We start from the raw sequence: 22029 nt of genomic DNA, 5'->3' as shown, positions 1-22029 counted from the left end.
TTTTGATCCATCAACAAACATGGCCGCCATGGCTAAAAATAGAACATAGGGGTCAAATGCAGTTTTTGGCTTATATCTCAAAAACTAAGCATTTAGAGCAAATCTGACACGAGGTAAAATTGTTCAATATGTGAAGATCTATCAACCCTGAAATTTTCAGACGAGTTCGACGACCCATTGCAGGGTTCCTGCCACAAAATTGATAATTTTAAGGAAATTTTGAAGATTATGGTTATTATCTTGAATATTAACGAAGATAAAGATAAACAGTAAACAGCAAAACTGTTCAGCAAAGTAAGATCTACAAAAAATATGACCAAAATTGTCAATTGACCCCTTAAGGAGTTATTGCCCTCAAAAGACAATTTTACACAATTTGTTCATCATGTTAGCTAACATTTAAAAATGTTCCTCAGTTAAACTACAGAGCCTAATACTTCTAAACTTTAACTGAATGTTCCTTAGGGTAACTGGTTTATAAATTGTATCCGAAGTTTTGATCCATTAACAAACATGGCCGCCATGGCTAAAAATAGAACATAGGGGTCAAATGCAGTTTTTGGCTTCTATATCAAAAACTATAGCAGTTAGAGCAAAAGTGACATTGAGTTAAAGTGATGAATAAGTCAAGATCTTAAGACTATCTGCTATGAAATTTTCAGACCAATTGGACCACCCATTGTAGGGTTACTGTCCTAAATAGTTTATTTTATGAAATTTTACTGTTTTGGGCTATTTTCATTAATAATATAATAGATAGAGAGAAAGTGTAAAGGCAAAAATGTTCAGCTATGTACAAATAAGTATAATGATCAAAATTGTCAATTGACTCCTTAAGGAGTTACTGCCCTTGAAACGTTTATTTTTTACATTGTTTCGTGCAAGTCTATTACTTTTTCAAAAATCTTCTTCTCTGAAACTACTAAGCCAAATGCTTCTAAACTTTAACTTAATGTTCCTTAGGGTATCTAGTTAATAAAAATATATCCGAAGTTTTGATCCATCAATAAACATGGCCGCCATGGCTAAAAATATAACACAGGGGATAAAAGCAGTTTTTGGCTTATATCTCAAAAACTACAAAAGTTAGGAGCAAAAGCGAAAGAGAGTTAAAGTGATAAATGGGGCATGATCTATCTGTTATGAAATTTTCAGACGAGTTCGACAACCCATTGTCTGGTTACTGTTAGAAATATTAAATTTTACTGTTTTTGGTTATTTTCTTTAATATTATAATAGATAGAGAGAAAGTATAAATGGCAATAAATGTTCAGCTAAGTAAGATCTGCAAATAAGTCAACATGATCAAAATAGTCAATTGACCCCTTGAGGAGTTATTGAGGAGTTATTGCCCTTAAAACTTTTTTTTTTACATTTTTTGTGAAAGTCCAATTACTTTTTCAAAAATCTTCTACTCTGAAACTACTTTGCCAAATACTTAAAAAACTTTAATGTTTCTTAGGTTATCTAGTTTATAGATTCTATTCGGTGATTTGATTCATTCAAAACAGGGCGGCAGTTTCTTAAAATAGAACATAGGGGTCAAATGCAATGTTTGGCTTTCATCTAAAAACTAAAGCAGTTACAGCAAAACTGACATAGGTGAAAGTGTTAAACAGGTTTAGATCTACCTGTCAAGTAATCTTCAGACCAATAGGACAACTTATTGTTGGTTTACTGTCCAGAAATAGATATTTTTACAGTTTGGGTTATGTTATATCTTTAATATTATTATAAAAAGAGAGAAAGTGTAAATTTACCAAATTGTTCAGCAAAGTAAGATCTACAAATAATTCAAATGCCTGAAACTGAAATTACAGCCAGGTGAGCTATATAAGGCTCTCATGAGCCTCTTGTTAAAGTTTGTTCTTATGCTGTGCTGTAACATCTCTGTACTTGGTAAGGTGAGGGTTTGGTGCAAACAAGCATGTTTAATCCCGCTACATTGTGTATATGCCTGTTGCAAATCATGAGTCTGTAATTTAGTGGTACATGAAGTACTTTGTTGCTGAATATCATTTTTTCACAAATTGTTTTGTTCATAAATCATGCAGATTAGGCCTTAAGTTGTCTCGTTTGAGTTGTCTTAAATTTGTCACTATGGGGCCTTTCATCGCTTCATATGTGGTATGGTTTTTGCTCATTGTTGAACACAATATGGTGAACTATAGTTGTTAACTTCTACGTCATATGGTCTCTGGTGGAGAGTTGTCTCATTGACAATTATACTAGATCTTCATATTTTCATATATGAAGATCCTTGTAAATTGATAGATATTTTATTAGTTATCTACTTTGAAATCGACACATTCAATCAGCAAATTTGACATAACTTTTGACGTTTTATTGTCTTTACAATGAATAACCCTGCAACCATATGAATGCACCATTTCAGCAAAAGTTTTGTGCATAGAGTTCTACTTATAAATTCATATATCATATAACATTATTTAGTGGTACATGAAGTACTTTGTTGCTGAATATCATTTTTTCACAAATTGTTTTGTTCATAAATCATGCAGATTAGGCCTTAAGTTGTCTCGTTTGAGTTGTCTTAAATTTGTCACTATGGGGCCTTTCATCGCTTCATATGTGGTATGGTTTTTGCTCATTGTTGAACACAATATGGTGAACTATAGTTGTTAACTTCTACGTCATATGGTCTCTGGTGGAGAGTTGTCTCATTGACAATTATACTAGATCTTCATATTTTCATATATGAAGATCCTTGTAAATTGATAGATATTTTATTAGTTATCTACTTTGAAATCGACACATTCAATCAGCAAATTTGACATAACTTTTGACGTTTTATTGTCTTTACAATGAATAACCCTGCAACCATATGAATGCACCATTTCAGCAAAAGTTTTGTGCATAGAGTTCTACTTATAAATTCATATATCATATAACATTATTTAGTGGTACATGAAGTACTTTGTTGCTGAATATCATTTTTTCACAAATTGTTTTGTTCATAAATCATGCAGATTAGGCCTTAAGTTGTCTCGTTTGAGTTGTCTTAAATTTGTCACTATGGGGCCTTTCATCGCTTCATATGTGGTATGGTTTTTGCTCATTGTTGAACACAATATGGTGAACTATAGTTGTTAACTTCTACGTCATATGGTCTCTGGTGGAGAGTTGTCTCATTGACAATTATACTAGATCTTCATATTTTCATATATGAAGATCCTTGTAAATTGATAGATATTTTATTAGTTATCTACTTTGAAATCGACACATTCAATCTGCAAATTTGACATAACTTTTGACGTTTTATTGTCTTTACAATGAATAACCCTGCAACCATATGAATGCACCATTTCAGCAAAAGTTTTGTGCATAGAGTTCTACTTATAAATTCATATATCATATAACATTATTTAGTGGTACATGAAGTACTTTGTTGCTGAATATCATTTTTTCACAAATTGTTTTGTTCATAAATCATGCAGATTAGGCCTTAAGTTGTCTCGTTTGAGTTGTCTTAAATTTGTCACTATGGGGCCTTTCATCGCTTCATATGTGGTATGGTTTTTGCTCATTGTTGAACACAATATGGTGAACTATAGTTGTTAACTTCTACGTCATATGGTCTCTGGTGGAGAGTTGTCTCATTGACAATTATACTAGATCTTCATATTTTCATATATGAAGATCCTTGTAAATTGATAGATATTTTATTAGTTATCTACTTTGAAATCGACACATTCAATCAGCAAATTTGACATAACTTTTGACGTTTTATTGTCTTTACAATGAATAACCCTGCAACCATATGAATGCACCATTTCAGCAAAAGTTTTGTGCATAGAGTTCTACTTATAAATTCATATATCATATAACATTATTTAGTGGTACATGAAGTACTTTGTTGCTGAATATCATTTTTTCACAAATTGTTTTGTTCATAAATCATGCAGATTAGGCCTTAAGTTGTCTCGTTTGAGTTGTCTTAAATTTGTCACTATGGGGCCTTTCATCGCTTCATATGTGGTATGGTTTTTGCTCATTGTTGAACACAATATGGTGAACTATAGTTGTTAACTTCTACGTCATATGGTCTCTGGTGGAGAGTTGTCTCATTGACAATTATACTAGATCTTCATATTTTCATATATGAAGATCCTTGTAAATTGATAGATATTTTATTAGTTATCTACTTTGAAATCGACACATTCAATCTGCAAATTTGACATAACTTTTGACGTTTTATTGTCTTTACAATGAATAACCCTGCAACCATATGAATGCACCATTTCAGCAAAAGTTTTGTGCATAGAGTTCTACTTATAAATTCATGTATCATATAACATAATTTACTTCGAAGATCTTTATAATAATGATCATAATGGGAGCACTTATGCCTCCTCTGATGGCCGTGCCAGAACTAGCAGGGAGAGACATCTGAGTATCTACAAATCAAAGTGTAAGGCATCGGGAAAAATATTACAAAAACATGAAAAACTTCTAGCTAGATCATAACATCATCTTAAATGTCTGAACAATAAATAATTTAGTCATGTTCAGTCTTTCAATCAATTTTCAGATTTATTGACTGTAGTGAATTCCGTACGGTTAAGACAACTTGTTTGTAGTCAATTCTAAATGTTGTTAATCTGTACAGGTAAATAACAACTACTAAACAGTCTAAACATTGACTGAACAGATTTTAATTCAAGCCAATTCTCGGAACAGTACTGATTTTCTGCAGTGGAAAAAAGTCTGAACATTGAATGAAAAAAAAACAAACAAATGACTTGATAGTTAACATGGTTAATTTATATAAAAATAAAGAGATATGGTATGATTGCCAATGAGACAACTATCCACCAAAAGTTCAAATGAAGTTGATACTGTTCAGTTTTTGAGAACTGTTCAGATCAAAATGATCTTCTTAAATGTATATTTAAACAATAAATACCTAGTATTAAATTAGATTTGATAAAGACATTGACACTAAAGATTGGTATTTATTGAGCGAAAATTTGTCAAAACGATTTTATAACATCATTATCTTCGTATATACATGTATATATATATCCGTTAACATTTGTTGCATCAGCATTAATTTTTCTTTAACACATTTTACTTAAGAATATTTTGCTTTATAGACCTAACGAAGATTTCTAAATAATATTTTCATGGATTGTATATAATCATGGTTTGATGGAGTAATGTCTTCTACTACAGAAAACATTGAGTTAAAATTCTGGTGTATACTTTGATCATTGATATTTCCAAATTCGACGAAAATAGAATTAATTTTCATTTAATCTAAAAAAGTATCTTATCTACGATCAGGGATTTATTATTTCTTTATCAAAGATATGTATGTGGGTAAGGAGCAGTTGTTTTGAGTTCTTTTAGAAGTTGAACGACAATGTTAATGATAAAAATTGTACCTACATATGACCACAACATTTGTGTTATGTCTCCTCGTTCGTATACAGTTGTATAACTTGGATATAAGGTTGCTTGTTTAACGGTAATGGAATTATCATAAGCAAGCATTACTCACTTTTATTATAGTACGGTCTATGCTCATAGCCTGGTTTACATCCACTACTATCAACACATTCACCATTAAAACGATCACATGCATTTTCAATACAACCATCACAAGATTCAGAACAATCCAACCCAAATGATCCTTTGCTACACTCTGAAAAAGTTAATTATCAATATATTTTGTTATCAGATGGAATATTTAAACACGCTGAGTTTCGTATCACGAACAATACTAATAACACCTAAAGAAGCACAATACTTGCAAACGGACTGTAAAGTACAATAATCATGACATTAATTAATTAGATCATTCATAACACCACTGCCTTAATTTACCATTCGAACTCTAATATATGCATCACGATCTTATTATAAATAAAAGCAGATGATATTAGTATACGACTTTTAAGAATAAACGTATTAAAATATTGCAGGATATAAACGAAAACAACTATTTCTTTGTGCATATATGATAGTGATATAATTCTTACCTTCATCGCACGATTGACCATGCCATCCCTTTTTGCAGCCGCCATCAGAGCAAATACCACTGATTTTTTCACACGGGTTGTTCAAACAGTAACACATTTTTGTGCAATTGGTTCCAAAGTGCCAATCCATACAAGCTTCAAAACAACAATATGCATATATATGTGCGTACATTGTGAGAAGATTGCAGTATATTCTTCATTTTAAAAGTAAAGCAACATTTTGAGTGGGAGCAAAATAAAAATGAGCACTGATTTTTTTAGGGTTTTTTTTTGTTCTAGTTTGTCAATGTTTTTTTTAAAGTTTTTTCAAAAAGGTTTAGTCGTTGTTGTCTGCTGAAATGTATGTCCCGTGTTCAAGTTTGAAAGAGTCCTAATGATAGATTATCAGGGGTTTCATTCTTTACAGACTAGATCATAAAGTTTCATATTCCACATAGTTCAGTCTCTTTTTATGTTATATTACGTTGTATTATGAAACTATGTTTATTTTTTTATTGTTACTTGACAAATGTGTTCATTATAAAATTTTGAAGAGCAGAAATTGAAAGAATTGTCAAAATGAAATTCTTAATTACCCGAAGTATAACATTGGTATGTTATAACACTTGTTTGGTTTTTTCGAGAAAAAATTGTATCAGACAGTCTGAAATAGGCGATATTATACAGAAAAGGACAACATTATAAAAACCCTGAGATATGTGCAACGAAAGTTATAGAAGATGGTAATATACGAAAAAGTTAACATAAACACCTAGTATTGTTTTTCATTTGATAAATAGACACAAAAGAAGGCCATTTGTTGAGCCGAAAATTTGTCAATACGATTTCATAATCTCATCTTCTTCGTATGTATATACAATTGAACATTTGTTGCGCCAGCATTCATTTTTCTGTGTAACACATATTACTTAAAGAATATTTTGGTGTTGTAAACCTATATAGACGAATATTTCTTTATACTCTTTTCATCGATTGCATATATAATCCTGCTTTGTTGGAATAATGTCTTGTACTACAGAAAACACTGACTTATAATTCTGGTGCATACTCTGATATTTCCGACTAGAGCTGAAAATATAATTATTTTTTGTTTAATCTAAAACAGTATCTTATTATCGATAAGGGATTTATTATTTCTTTACAAAACATTTGTATATATGTAAGGCGCTGTTGTTTCAATTTTTTTTAGAAGTTGACTGACACGGTGAATGATGAAATTTAGACCTCTATATGACCATAACATTTTTGTTAGGTCTAGTCGTTCGTATAAAGTTGTAATCCTTTGATATAGTTTGTTGGTTTAACGGAAATGGAAGCCTTATAAGCAAGCATTACTTACTCTTATTACAGTACGGTCTATATTCATACCCTGGTTTACATCCACTACTATCAATACATACACCATCACAACGATTACATATACTTTCAATACAGCCATCACAAGATTCAGTACAATACAACCCAAATTTGCCTTTGTCGCACTTTGGAGTAGCTAAATATTAATACATTTTGTTATCAGATATAATATTCAAACACGAAGAGTTTCGTATCATGAACAATACTAACACATACAGTAACACAATATTCGTAGATCATCACACGATTTACCATGCCAGCCCTTTTTGAAGCCTCCATCAAAGTAAATACCACTAAAATGTTTACACGGGTTGTTCAAAAAGTAACACATTTTTGTGCAATTGGCTTCAAAGTGCCAATCCACACAAGCTTCAAAACATTAATATGCATATATATGTGTGTACATTGTGACAAAATCGCAGTACATTCTTTATTTTAAACGTAAAGCAACATTTTGAGTAAGAGCAACATATAGATCAGTCATGTTTGTTTTTCTTCGTTTTTGTTCTAGTTTTTATTTCTTTAGGTTTTGTTCCAAACGTGTTGTCCTTGTTGCCTGCTTGAATATATGTCTCGTGTGCAAGTTTGAAAGAGTCCTGATGATATATAATCAGGAATTTCAAGTTTAACAGAGAAGATCATGCTGTTATATTTTCCGCATAGTTAAGTCTCTTTTTATGTGTTATTACGTTGTATTATGGAACTATGTTTTTTGTGTGTTTCTTTACAAACTTTAAAGAGCTGCAATTATAGAAATTGTCAAAATTCTTAATTACCTGAAGTATAACATTGGTGTGTTATAATACTTGTTTCGTTTTACAAGCAAAATTTGTATCGAACCGTCTAGAATAGGCGATATTGTGCAAATACGGACAACATTATATAGTCTAAAGATTTCCGCAACGAAAGTGATAGAAGATGGTAATATACGAAGAAGTTAACATAAACAACTAGTATTCTATTACATTTGATTAAAAAATTGACACTGAAGATTGCCATTTGTTGAGCCGAAAATTTGTCAATACGATTATATTGCACCTCTTCTTGGTATGATACATATATCATTGACCTTTTGTTGCGTCAGGATTCATTTTTCTTTAAGACTTTTTACTTAAACTTGTTAAAGAATATTTTGGTTTTTTAGTTTCTTAATATTCTTTTCATCGATAGCATATATAATCGTGCTTTGTTGTAGTAATGCATGGTACTACAGAAAACATTGACTTATAATTCTGGTGCATACTTTGATATTTCAAACTCGACGATAGCTGATAGTAGAACTATTTTTCATTCAATCTAAAAGAGTATCTTATTTACGATAAGGGATTTATTATTTCTTTATATACCTATATGGAGTTATTTTCTTTCAGAACGATAGGTCATTCTTTCGAAGGATCAACCCGGACGATACCATGTTTCAATGAAATATTCTCCAAGGCATAACATAATGATCTGTGTGAGGTCATTATTTTCCTTGATAAAAAAGCAAACTATAATTTACTTCAAAATTATATTCGTCTGATAGTTTTTGTTGCCGATTTGGGAATTTATTTTTTAAAGTTCAATTTATGATAGTTTTAAAAAAAATTGTCATTGCCCGAATTTTATTTTTAGAAACAAATAATGTGAAGTTTTGTTAATTTATCGCTACAATACAGAGATATTATCATATATGCGAGATGAATTTTAATGTAAAACTTTCAAATCACTTTAAAATAAAGCCAGATATAACATATTCGTGTGTAAGATTTTGAAAATCTTATTGATTCACACTGAATAGGTTGATTGATTGATGGTAACTTAACGTCCAGTGGCAAATATTTCATGCATGTTCAGGACGATACACACTGAATAGGAAATCGTACTGTGACCTACATTACATTGATTTTCGTTTTCGTGTAACATGTATTACGATTTCGTACCCCTACGTGCCAGTTCTTAACTTTTTTACTCTATCAAACGATTAACTAATAAAATATTCTTATATTCTATTGAATAACATTCATGTACCTCACAATGAGGTCGGGTTGGGGAAGGGTATATAATTATATCCTGATTATCTGTTAAAAAATGTATTGCTATTCAAAAGAAAATCATTCTGAATATTTCATTCGATTCAATTAAAATTGTTAAAAAAATAATCACTTTTCCGCGATGAAATGTCATTACAAATAGACAAAAAAAAAAAAACATAGCACCTCCCCCTTTCCATAAACTAAGTTGGTACAATAAATTACTTACAAAGTGTCTTGTTTTTTTCATACACCTTTATCAGATGGTAACAATTCATTTGTGTCTTACTTCGTACAGTTACAGTAATATTTTTTATTGTGAATGGATAATAATTTCTAAGGTTTATATCTAGATTAATTAGTAAGTTTTATTTCACATTCTAAATGAGCCGTAGGGCGTATTAAAACCTGAAAGCTTTAGAAAGGAATATCCAACTTTAGTGTGGTAGGTAAAATAGGATGCTAAATTTTGCAAATCTTTATAAAAACAATATTTTTTTGACGGTATTTAATTCAGATAATGCATATTTTATGGTTTTTTCTTGTCGTAGAACACACCTCGGGGTGTCAGGATTGCCAAAAGAAAGTCCTCCCTACGGTCGGTCTTTCATTTGATCAATCCTGACACCCCTTGGTGTGTTCTACGACAAGACAAACCTTAAAATATGCATTATCTATAACTTATCAAAAATATGTATATATGTAAGAAGCGGTTGTTTTAAGTTCTTTTAGACGTTGAACGACACGGTAAATGATGATAGTTAGAACTACATCATGTACAAATGACCATTACATTTTTATTAGGTCTAGTCGTTCGTATAAAGTTGTATTACTTGGATATAGTTTGCTGGTTTAACAGAAGTTTTATAAGCAAGTATTACTTACTCCTATTACAGTATCGTCCATACTCGTAGCCTGGTTTACATCCATAACTATAAAAACAATCACCATTCAAACGATCACATTTACTTTCAATACAATCATCACAAGATTCAGAACAATCCAACCCATATTTTCCTGTGCTACACGCTGAAACAGTTAATCATTAATACGTTTTGTTATCAGATATAATATTCAAACAAGCAGAGTTTCGAATCATGAACAATACTAACAACACCTTCAGTAGCACAATATTTGTGGACGGTCTGCTGAGTACAATAATCATGACATAAGATAATTTAATTATAATACCGCCTTAATTTACCATTCGAGCTAATATTTGCATCCCGATCTTAATATAAAGTAAAGCAGTTTATATATTGGTAATTGGCTCTCAAGGACAAAAGTATTAAATTATTACAGGAGATAAACGAATACAACTTTTTCTTTGTGTATAAATGATAATGATATAATTCTTACTTTCATCAAACAATATATCCTCTATGTCTAAATTACCCTGGCAAAAAATGTTTGGACTCGATGGTGTCTAATATCCGGCACGGTTACGGAGCATCAATAGACAGAGAAAAGGTAGTTTTCTGTTTATTTATTTGTTGTTTTTATGATATCGAAGAATATATATACATATATAACTATTTTCTATTGTGAGATGTAATAATTTCTACAACCGTTCTAGATTAACGGAGAAATAAGTAAAAATGCACGTCAAAATTACAAATTATGTGAACCTTGCCTCGAATTTGTTTAATTTCTCGTTAAATTGTTCACATGGTACGGAAAGAAAGATATTGAGATGGAGATTGCAAAACTAGTCACTTTGAGCACCTAAATAGTTGTATTTCTGCGTATGGAACGAAAGAAATGGGTCATGTCAAAATAGAAGCGCCCGGTTTTGTCTTTGTATAGAACCCGGTTTTGTTTATTTTATGAAAAGCAACGTTAACACCGGTATTCTGAAACAAAAAATAAATTTACAAATGGCTGATCATGTGGGTTTTCAAACCAGATACCTCAATAAAGCCTGTGGACAAGTTTAATTACATTGTTAAAGAGGAGAAGATTTTTGTAAGATAATTGGCAAAAACGCAAAGAAATGGTAAAAATCGTAATTAAAGGTCAATAATGCTTACAAGGATATCGACCAAGTCGACTTATTCGTATATATTGTCTTGCTGATCATTTTTGCTATGGATATAACTTTTATATATTTAAAGATAATAGACAGAAATGGAAAAAAGAAGAAATTTGTCATTCGAGGACATTAACTTCTATAAGAGTTCGTGTGAGAGTTTTGATGTATATGGACAAAAGGTAGAGCTCAACAATGTGAACATATCTGTTCCTGTTAAATTTTCTCTATCTATAGCTGTTTTACAAAAATAATAGAGAAAACTTGCATCCCCCTATGTTCTATTTTAACCCATGTCGGCCATCTTTGTTGACAAGCGGGGTCATCAAAAACTTTTTAAACTAGATACCCCAATGATGATGAAAACAGTTAAACATAAGTTCGTTAGACCTTTTAAAACCTACATAAGGTTGTGGATAAGGTTTGTTAAATGTATTGTAGCCCAGTAATTTCAGAGGAGAAATTATGTAAAAAATTAACGGAAGACGACGACCGACAGGGGCCAAGTGATGAAAAAAAACTCATATTTCCCTTGGGGTCAGGTAAGCTAAAACCAACCAAGAATTCCAAACGAGATTGCACCGTTCTTGAATGAAAAAAATGTCTAACAATTCATAATTAAGGCTTACACGAACGAGATAAACTAATCATACATGGCAAAATAACTTCAATTGCGTTTTTTTTTAACAAAAATGAATACTACGTATTATTTATACAAGAGTGACTGTACGCACTGACATGTCGCGACTGCTAGAATGATCGTTATTGAATTTATTTTGAAGGTCTGTAAGATAAATAATTAAATAATAGTATCACATAAAATTAACATGGTTCATGGAACCATAAAAAAAAGTCAAAGTCTGATAAAACCTGCCAGACGGACATGAACACATTACAATCATTAAAACAAACCAACAAAAAACCAACAAAAAATATAAAACTTAACATTTACCAATAAATCAAGAAAATAAGTTCAAGCTCACATAAATAGTCATTTGCGCCATACAAGCAAATAGTTGACCTATTACTTATGATATTAGAGATGCGGACTTGAACACGAAATGTTAACCTTGATCATAGATATCAGCCTTTATCAGCTATTCATTTTGTAAGGAAATAGATGAACCATGAAAATGATGTCAAGGGCAATGGACATATATATGACAGATAGAAACATCGTTACATAAAAGATCTGTGTACGAGGTTTGTTGTAGTCAAACCTGCTAACTTCTGACATATAAAGCTTCATACAAATAGTTCAAGCCGCATCCCTTGGTCTCGCATTCCGACAATTCCAAAATATCAATGTGAATTTTTAGAATAAACATGATAATCCTACTCACATACATCCAATTTTGCGGGTGTCCCTGGTTTCTTAGTTCTTATAAAATTTTAAGTTGGTTTACGATTTAGTTGTATAACATCAGTGGCGAATCCAGGCGGCGTATAGGTCGCACGCCCCCTACCCCACCTTTGATGGCCCAAAAAATATTAAATCTTTTTCTTTACGATTTATTTTAGCATAAATTCGTCCAAAACATTGTTCGCTTCGCTACGCTCTGTGGTATGTAAGCCGTTTGAATTACGCCTACTTAAAAACTGAATCCGTCACTATATATTGTCAATTTACGATAATCATAACACAATGGAGAGATAACAGAATTGCTTGATGGCCTGAAACTATTATTCTAATTTATACTTAGTATTATAGTTACAATTGGGGATAAATAGATTTGATTTTTAATGCATGATTATTGTAATCCTTTTCTCACCATAAACATTCATTTTCTATGGCGATTCTGCATGCATATATACATTTGTCTGATTATCATGCCTTAAAATGAACATTTAGCCCTAAGAAGATTTATTTTAAACGATCATAGGAAAGATTACACCCCTAGATTACTTATAAAGATAACCATCCTGTTGTGCAAGAAAATAACATATCAAATGTGCGTCCTTCAATTTTTAAAACCATGAACTCTAATTTTAAGTTTAAACACTCAAATTTACATAATTCATATAAAAAAAACATATAGAGAGCTTAAACCTCAATTTGCGGTTTAACCTTCATTTCTATCTATTTCGCAGTAAGAGTATTTTTTTTTAAATGCAAAGCAAAATAATAATTATAATTATTTTTGTTCCAATAAAGTAGGAATTCAAGTGTTTGAAGATTCAAATAAATAATAAGTTGTCCTCTGTGAGAAATCGTTTTCCAACCAGCCACAAAACTCCTTTTAAACGCTGAGGTTCAATTATGTTATGCAATTATGCATTTTTTTTTCTTTGACAAAATCGGGTTCTGCCTTGTGAAATCAAGGACAAAACCGGGTTGTACACATTGACAAAACCGGGTGCTTCCATTTTGACATGACCCGTTTCTTTCGTTCCATACACAGAAATAAAAGTATTGTGGTGCTCAAAGTGACTAGTTTTGCAATCTCCATCTCAATATCTTTCTTTCCGTACCTTTCTTTCCGTACCATGTGAACAATTTAATGAGAAATTAAACAAATTCGAGGCAAGGTTCACTCAATTCGTCATTTTGACGTGCATTTGTACTTATTTCTCTACTAATCTAGAACGGTTGTAGAAATTATTACATCTCACAATAGAAGATAGTTATATATGTATATATATTCTTCGATATCATAAGAATAACAAATAAATAAACAGAAAACTACCTTTTGTCTGTCTATTGATGTTATGTCACCGTGCCGGATTTTAGATACCATCGAGTCCAATCATTTTTGCAAGGGTAGTTTGGACACAGTGATACCACACCAGCCTTTGCAGCTGCCATTAAAGCAATTTCCAGAAGAATTTTCATTCGGGTTGTTCAAACAGTAAAAAATGTTTTGTGCAATTGGATCCAAAGTGCCAATCCACACAATCATCAAAATAATAATATGTATACATAAGTGCCTACATTGTGACAAAATTGCAGTTCATTTTTCATTTAAAACTAAAGCAACATTTTGAGCGGGAACAAAATATAGATAACACTGTTTTTTTTAGGTTTTTTTTTTTCTTTGTTTTTGTTCTAGTTTGTATTTTTTTTTTTTTTTTTTTTTTCAAAACTTTTGTCGTTGTCTTCTTAATTGTACGTCCCTTGTGCATGTTGTGAAAGTTTGACACAGAACAGAAAAAAATAAAATAACAAAAATACCGAACTCCAAGGGTAATTCAAAACGGAAAGTCCTTTCTAAAATGACAAAATCAAACTTTCAAGCACACCCAACGAATGGAAAACAACTGTCATATTCCTGACTTGGTACAGGCATTTCTTTATGTAGAAAATGGTGGAGTAGATCATGCAGTTTCATAATCCGCATAGTTCAGTCCTTTTTATGTTATATCACGTTGTTTTTTCGAGATTTCCTATAAAATGACGAAACTCGACATAACCAACCTACAATGACGGAGGGGATCGTAGACTCATTGATATTTTTGCGTTGAATACACATATTTTGTAGGAATAATTGTTTTTCAAAAATCAACACAATTTTCTATTTCAAATCTTTACATATTTTGTTAGATTCTGGATGATTTTATAAGCAACAAACTTTTAAGGGAATAATTAATCCAGTTACAGGTAATCAAACGCACCGACCATTACTTGGTCATTTAACTTGACCCATATATTTAGTTCTCAAAGGATAAATTCTTAAAAGTTTTAAAATCAAAATTTAGCTTAAAAGAATAAAATAATTAAATCAAAAGCGAGATGATGTTCTCATATTTTATTTATAAGTTATAAGGTTGTCACAGGGGTTTCAAACACGCCGGAATATCAAAAGTGTACGCGACTTACTTCTTTTTCGTATACTTATATCATTTATTTCAAGATACTTTTGTCAGAGGGAGAAATTCAGATAACTGATGTATCTGTATCTGATGGAACTTTATCATCTTTCTGTATAATTTGATAAGTTATAATTTGCTAGGATGTATCTTCGAGAAAACAATTGATGACCATTTACTAAATCAGTAATTATAATTACGTCTTTTTTCTTAATTATAAAAAACGCATGGGTTCTATGAAGAGTTTGCATACGTACAAATGTAATTTAACGTAATTGCTCACAAAATGTGCTTAAGAAATATTTTGCGTTCAGCTTACACAAATACGTGCGAAAAACGGACATGTATGTAATATTTGATTCCAATTGTGTTAAATAAAATATTTTTATTTTCATGACAAACTTATGATATCAAAGAGATGTTATTTCCTAGTTTGTACGTCTGTTCATTCATCTGTCCCGTTTCAAATTAAAAAAAAAATAAGGTTATAAAGCATATTAGGGTTTTACCCTGATTAAGTGGTTTACTTAACATAGAGATGTGATAATGTGAGAGAGCACAGTGTCTAATGACCACATAATCTTGTTTCAAATGGTTTGAATATACATATACATGTTAGTGTATTTATTATATTCATAACCGCCTCGATGGCCGTATGATAACGTACTCGCCTCGACTACGGTTCTTTGGTTCAATCCTCGGATGTATCAACTCAAAGATTGGCAGCCCCTCTGCTAAGCAAGCTATATTTAAGAGTAAGTGCAAAAAAATGTTTGGTCCAGAGTCAAAATAACATGAATAATATGTCCCGATAGAATGACATGTCTTCATGTGTACTGTTACCTTGTGAACTAGTGCTTTAAAAAAATTGGATAAGCGTGTCGGTCTAGTACAAAGTCGGGTTCATATTCATCTCGTCCTGAATGTGTATACTTGAACTACATATACTTATGGTCCAACATCCTGTTTAAACTTATATTTTAGAGCTGTGCAAACTCGTGATCTTTTACATTGCATAGGGAATAAAAACATTAAAAAGGAAAATATAAGCGTGCTTTTTTGACTGGATTTTTATTGGAAACTTATAATCTTATTAGTTTTTATGTTTTTCACTTATGAAACACACATACACTTCAATAACGTATGTAGTAAAAAACTAATTCAGAGACCCTCTAAAAATTGTTTATCAATAAAATGGATAAAAAACTATAAGTAAAAGTACTGCAAGGAATATCAAATATTTTGCCCGAAAATGTCTTTTGTATTTGGATTCATATAGCACTTAAATTGTCATTCTCCTTAACTTAATAGACAAGACAACACATATCAATCCTTAATCGGGCACACCTTCTAAAACACAACATATATTAGTATTTTGTTATCTACAATTTTGATAATGGATTTGAAAATACTTTGACATAGAAATTAATTGGAAGCGACAGCTCTTGACTAAATTTTCAACTTTCAAGAGACAAATTCTGACAAACATTGATTTCGACCTTTCTGAACTTGTCTGTAAAATATCCTTCTAAAATATCTTTTCCCCACAAAAAATGTATATAAATAGATAAACAAGGAGACAGAACATCGGATAACGAAAAAAATAAGCATTCAAGATATAGAATAATGGAGCGTTCATCTGCAAAGTATAGTGATAAAAAATGTCATTATCAAGGCCATGAAATTTAATTCAAATCGAACATATAATAATTAAGAGTTCCGTGTTTTTACGTGATCCTATGTCAGTGAACATTAAGGCAGGAATCTGGAGAACCACGTGATGAATATAAAATACCTGATTACTGTCAATTTTCATCACGTAAAAATCATTGGATATGGAAGAAAATTCCAGTGAATGGTTTTAATAGTCTTTGAATATTTAGTTTAAATTTAAGCGACGTATCGATCTAAATTGGATTGTTGGCAATAACCAGTCTCAAAGGTACGGTAGAGCGGCAATTAAAAGAAATTATCAAGATAGATTCTTAATAATCTGAATTATTACATTGGTGTTTTATGATTATTATACTGGTTTCGTCTTTAAGAGCAAAATGTGTATCGGACCGTGTAGAATAGGCGATATTGTGCGATATTGTACTAGAATTATAAGCAATAATAACTTACTCTCATTGCAATATCGTCCATACTCATAGCCTGCCTTACACCCAGTACTATCAACACATTCACCATTAAAACGATCACATGTATTTTCAATACAACCATCACAAGATTCAGAACAATCAAACCCAAATGTTCCTTTGCTGCACGCTGAAAAAGTTAATTATTTTGATATACGATTTGTTATCAGATATAATATTCAAACACGTACAGTTTTGTATCATGAACAATACTAACAACACCTACAGTAGCACCATATTTGCAGACAGTCTGTTGAGTATACTAATCATGACATTAATTAATTAAATCATAACACGGCCTTAATTTACCATTCAAACTCTGATATTTGCCTCACGATCTTATTAGAACTATATAATTTAAAGCAGTTGATATTGGTATTATGCTCTTAAGAACAACAGTATTAAATAATTACAGGAAATAAACGAAGACAATTATTTGTTCATGCATATATGATAGTGATATAATTCTTACTTTTATCACACGATTGGCCATGCCACCCCTTTTTGCAGCCGCCATCTAAACAATTGCCACTGGATTTATCACACGGGTTGTTCAAACAGTAGCAAATTTTTGTGCAGTTGGTTCCAAAATGCCAATCCTCACAAGCTTCAAATAAACAATTAAGTATATAAGTATATATTGAATCATAACACGGCCTAAATTTACCATTCGAAATTACGAATTCTAATATTTACATCCCGCTCTCATTATGAATTTAAGCAGTGGGTATTGGTAATTTGCTCTCAGTGACAAAAGTATTACATTTTTAAAGAAGATTAACAAAGACAACTATTTCTTTGTGCATAAATGATAGTGATATAATTTTTACTTTCAACATGTCAACCCTTTTTGTAGCCGCCATCAAAGCAGTTACCACTGGTATTTTCACACTGGTTGTTCAAACAGTAAAACATTTGTGTGCAATTGGTTCCAAAGTGCCTATCCACACAATCATCAAAACAACAGGATGTATAGGTAAGTGCCTACATTGTGACAATGCAGTACATTATTCATTTAAAACGTAAAGCAACATTTTGAAAGGGAACAAAATAAAGATCAAAACTGTTTCTTTTTTCTATGTTTTTGTTCTAGTTTTTATTTTTTTTAACGTTTTTTTTTTCAAAACTTTTTGTCGTTGTCTGCTGAAATGTGCGTCCATTGTGCAAGTTTGAAAGAGTCCTGATGATATATTATCAAGGGTTTCCATTTTAACAGTGTAGATAAAGCAGTTTCATATTCCTCATAGTTCAGTCTCTTTTTTTATGTTATATCACGTTGTCCTAGAGATTTCCAATAAAATGACAAAACTCGACATAACCAACCTACCTGAACGTGTCTCGGCCTATTGCAGTGATGCATGACGATGGGGAGCATAAACTCCATGTTCATTTTGCACATATTTTGTTGGAATAATTGTTTTAAAAAAATCAAAGCAATCTGCTATTTCAAATCATTACATATTTTGTTATTAGATTCTGGATGATTTTATAAACAACAACCTGTTAAGGGAATAAATAATCCAGTTATGGTTAATCAAACGCACCGACCAGTCATTTAACTTGGCCCACATATTTAGTTCTCAATGGATAAATTCTTAAAACTACTAAATCAAAATTAACTTAAAAAGAATAAAAAAAAAAAATGAAATCTGAAGCGAGATGATGTTCTCATATTTTAATTAGAAGTTATAAGTTTGAAACAGGGGCCTCAAACATGCCGAAATATCAAAGTGTACACGACTAACTTTTTTTTCGTAAAGTTCTATCATTTATATGATTTATTGCAAGATACTTTTGTCAGAGGGAGAAATTCAGATAACTGATGTTTCTGTATCTGATAGAACTTAATCATCTTACTGTCAAATTTGATAAGATGGAATTTATCAAGAAAACAATTGATTGCACTTTACTAAATCAGTTATTATATTTACTTATTGTTTCTTAATTATAAAGATGCATGAGTTATATGAGGAGTTTGCATACGTAACTTAACGTAATTGCTCACAAAATATGTTTATGAAGTGTTTTGCGTTCAGCTTATACAAATACGTCTGAAAAACGGACATCTGTGGAATATTTTATTGCAATTTTGTTAAGTAAAATATTTATATTTTCATGACCAACTCATGATATCAAAGGGATGCTACTTTCTAGTTTCTGCGTCCGTTCATTCACGCGTCCCGTTTTAAATTTAAAACATTTGATATTATAAACCAAACTATGTTTTTACCCTGATTAAGTGGTTTACTTAAAATAGAGATTTGATAATGTGCGGGAGCACGGTGTCTAATGATCACATATTCTTGTTTCAAATGGGTTGAATATACATGTACATGTATGTGTATTTACAATATTCATAACCGCCTCGATGGCCGTATGATAACGTACTCGCCTCGACTACGGGAGATCTTTGGTTCGATATTCGGTTGGTTCAAATCAAAGATTGGCAGTCCTTCTGCTAAGCATGCGATATTTAGGAGTTAGTGCAAAATGTTCGGACCGGAGTCATAATAACATTTCCCGGTAGGATGACTTGTCTTTCTGTGTACTGTTACCATGGTTACCTTGTGAACTAACACTTTAAAAAAAAATTGGATTAGCGTGTCGGTCTAGTACAAAGTCAGGTTCATATTTATCTCGTCCTGAATGTGCATGCTTGAACTACATATGCAATGATCACTTGTCCAACATCCTGTTGAAACTTAAACCTTAGCGCTGCACAAACTCGTGATCTTCTACAATGCGTATGGAATAAAAACATTAAAACATATTTTCTCCTCAAAAAATATAAATAAATAGATTAACAAGAAGAAAGAACATCGGATAACGATAAAAATAAACAAGAAATGATTGTAACAGGATGCTGTTACGAAGTCTCCCGTACGAAGCTCCCATAATTCGTAATTCATAGGGTCGCCTGACATTGAGCATAGTCCAGTGAAAATTGGTTTGGTCCAGTAAAGTTATATCCATTAGTGATGCCTGGGGACTAACCCTGTATATCATTCAAATCATCTTGGCATTACAAACCAGAATATATATGGTTTAGGGGTGTGGATCTCGACCATTTACAAGATATTAGAACATAGGGGGTGAGGGGAACCTCTGAGGACTGACCCTATACGTCATTCAAATGTTCGGGACATGACGAACGGGAATATATATGGTTTAGGGGTGGGGATCTCGACCATTTACAAGATATTAGAACATTGGGGGTGTGGGAACCCCTAGGGACGGACCCTATATGTCATTCAAATGTTCGAGACATGACCAACAGGAATATTTATGATCAAGGGGTGGGGATCTCGACCATTTACAAGCTATTAGAACATTCTCAAATGGCAGGGGGTCGGGATGACCTCTGGGGCTATGGTTTAGGGTCGGGATCTTGACCACTTACAAGATATTAGAACTTTCTTAAATGGCAGGGGACGGGGGTGACCCCTAGGGACTAACCCTGTAATTCATTTGAAGTGCTATATCATGACAAACTAGAATATATATGGTTTAGGGGTTGGGGATCTCTACCATTTACAAGATAATAGAACTTTCTCAAATGGCAGGGGTTCGGGATGGCTTCTGGGGACTAACCATGTATATCATTCAAATCATCTTAGCATGACAAACCAGAATATATATGGTTTAGGGGTGGGGGTCTTGACCACTTACAAAGATATTAAAACTTTCTTAAATGGCAGGGGATGGGGGTGACCCTTCGGGAGTAACCCTGTATTTCATTTAATGTGCTTTATCATTTAGAACATTTTTAATTAAAAAGATTGTGTCTATCACAAACGGTTTTCAATTTCTAATCATTTGAATTACGATTTTATAACATCACCTTTTTCGGAAATATATATATATATATAATTGAACATTTGTTGTGTCGGCATTCATTTTTCTTTAAAACATTTTACTTAAAGAAAATTTTGGTTTTGTAGACCTAACGAAGATTTCTTAATACTCTTTTTATCGATTGGATATATATTCGTGCTTTGTTGTAGTAATGTCTTGTATTACCGAAAATATTGGCTTATAATTCTGGTGTATACTTTGATATTTCCAAACTCGACGATAGCTAAAAATAGAATTGTTTTTCATTTAATCTAAAACAGTATCTTATCTACGATAACGGATTGATTATTTCTTTACCAAACATATGTATATATGCGAAAAGCAGTTGTTTTAAATTCTTTTAGAAGTTGAACGACACGGCACGGTAAATGATGATAGTTAAACCTATATATGATCATAACTTTTTTGTTAGTTCTAGTCGTTCGTATAGTTGTATTTCTTGGATATAGTTTGCTGGTTAAACGGAAATTGAAGTATTATAAGCAATCATTACTTACTCTTATTACAGTATCGTCCATACTTATAACCTGGTTTACATCCACTTTTATCAACACATGCACCATTAAAACGATCACATGTATTCAATACAACCATCACAAGATTCAGAACAATCCAACCCAAATTTTCCTTTGCTGCATTCTGAAAAAGTGAATTATCAATACGTTTTGTTATCAGATGTAATATCCAAACACGCACAGTTCCGTATCATGAGCATTACTAACATCACTTACAGTAGCACAATATTTGCAGACGGTCAAACCAAGGATTAAAATTGACATTTGCTGCTTTTCCGATAAGTTCGTAGCATTTAAAGTTAGAGAAAAGAA

General features: G+C 31.8%; 1 protein-coding gene across 1 annotated transcript; it reads right to left on the bottom strand.

Moving 5' to 3' along the window:
• Positions 1-5516: 5516 nt before the first annotated feature.
• Positions 5517-21796, bottom strand: LOC127726990 (multiple epidermal growth factor-like domains protein 10). Its single transcript, XM_052234362.1, has 5 exons — positions 21700-21796; positions 10259-10402; positions 7345-7497; positions 6006-6140; positions 5517-5668 (listed from the first exon to the last, which is right to left on the bottom strand). The coding sequence occupies exons 1-5, from the start codon at positions 21794-21796 to the stop codon at positions 5517-5519; spliced, it is 681 nt and encodes a 226-aa protein (XP_052090322.1).
• Positions 21797-22029: the final 233 nt, after the last annotated feature.

The sequence above is a fragment of the Mytilus californianus genome, unplaced genomic scaffold, assembly GCF_021869535.1.
Source record: "Mytilus californianus isolate M0D057914Y unplaced genomic scaffold, xbMytCali1.0.p SCAF_19, whole genome shotgun sequence".
Lineage (NCBI taxonomy): Eukaryota > Metazoa > Mollusca > Bivalvia > Mytilida > Mytilidae > Mytilus > Mytilus californianus.
The sequence above is the reverse complement of the archived record's forward strand: the minus strand, read 5'-3'. Positions and strand labels throughout refer to the sequence as shown.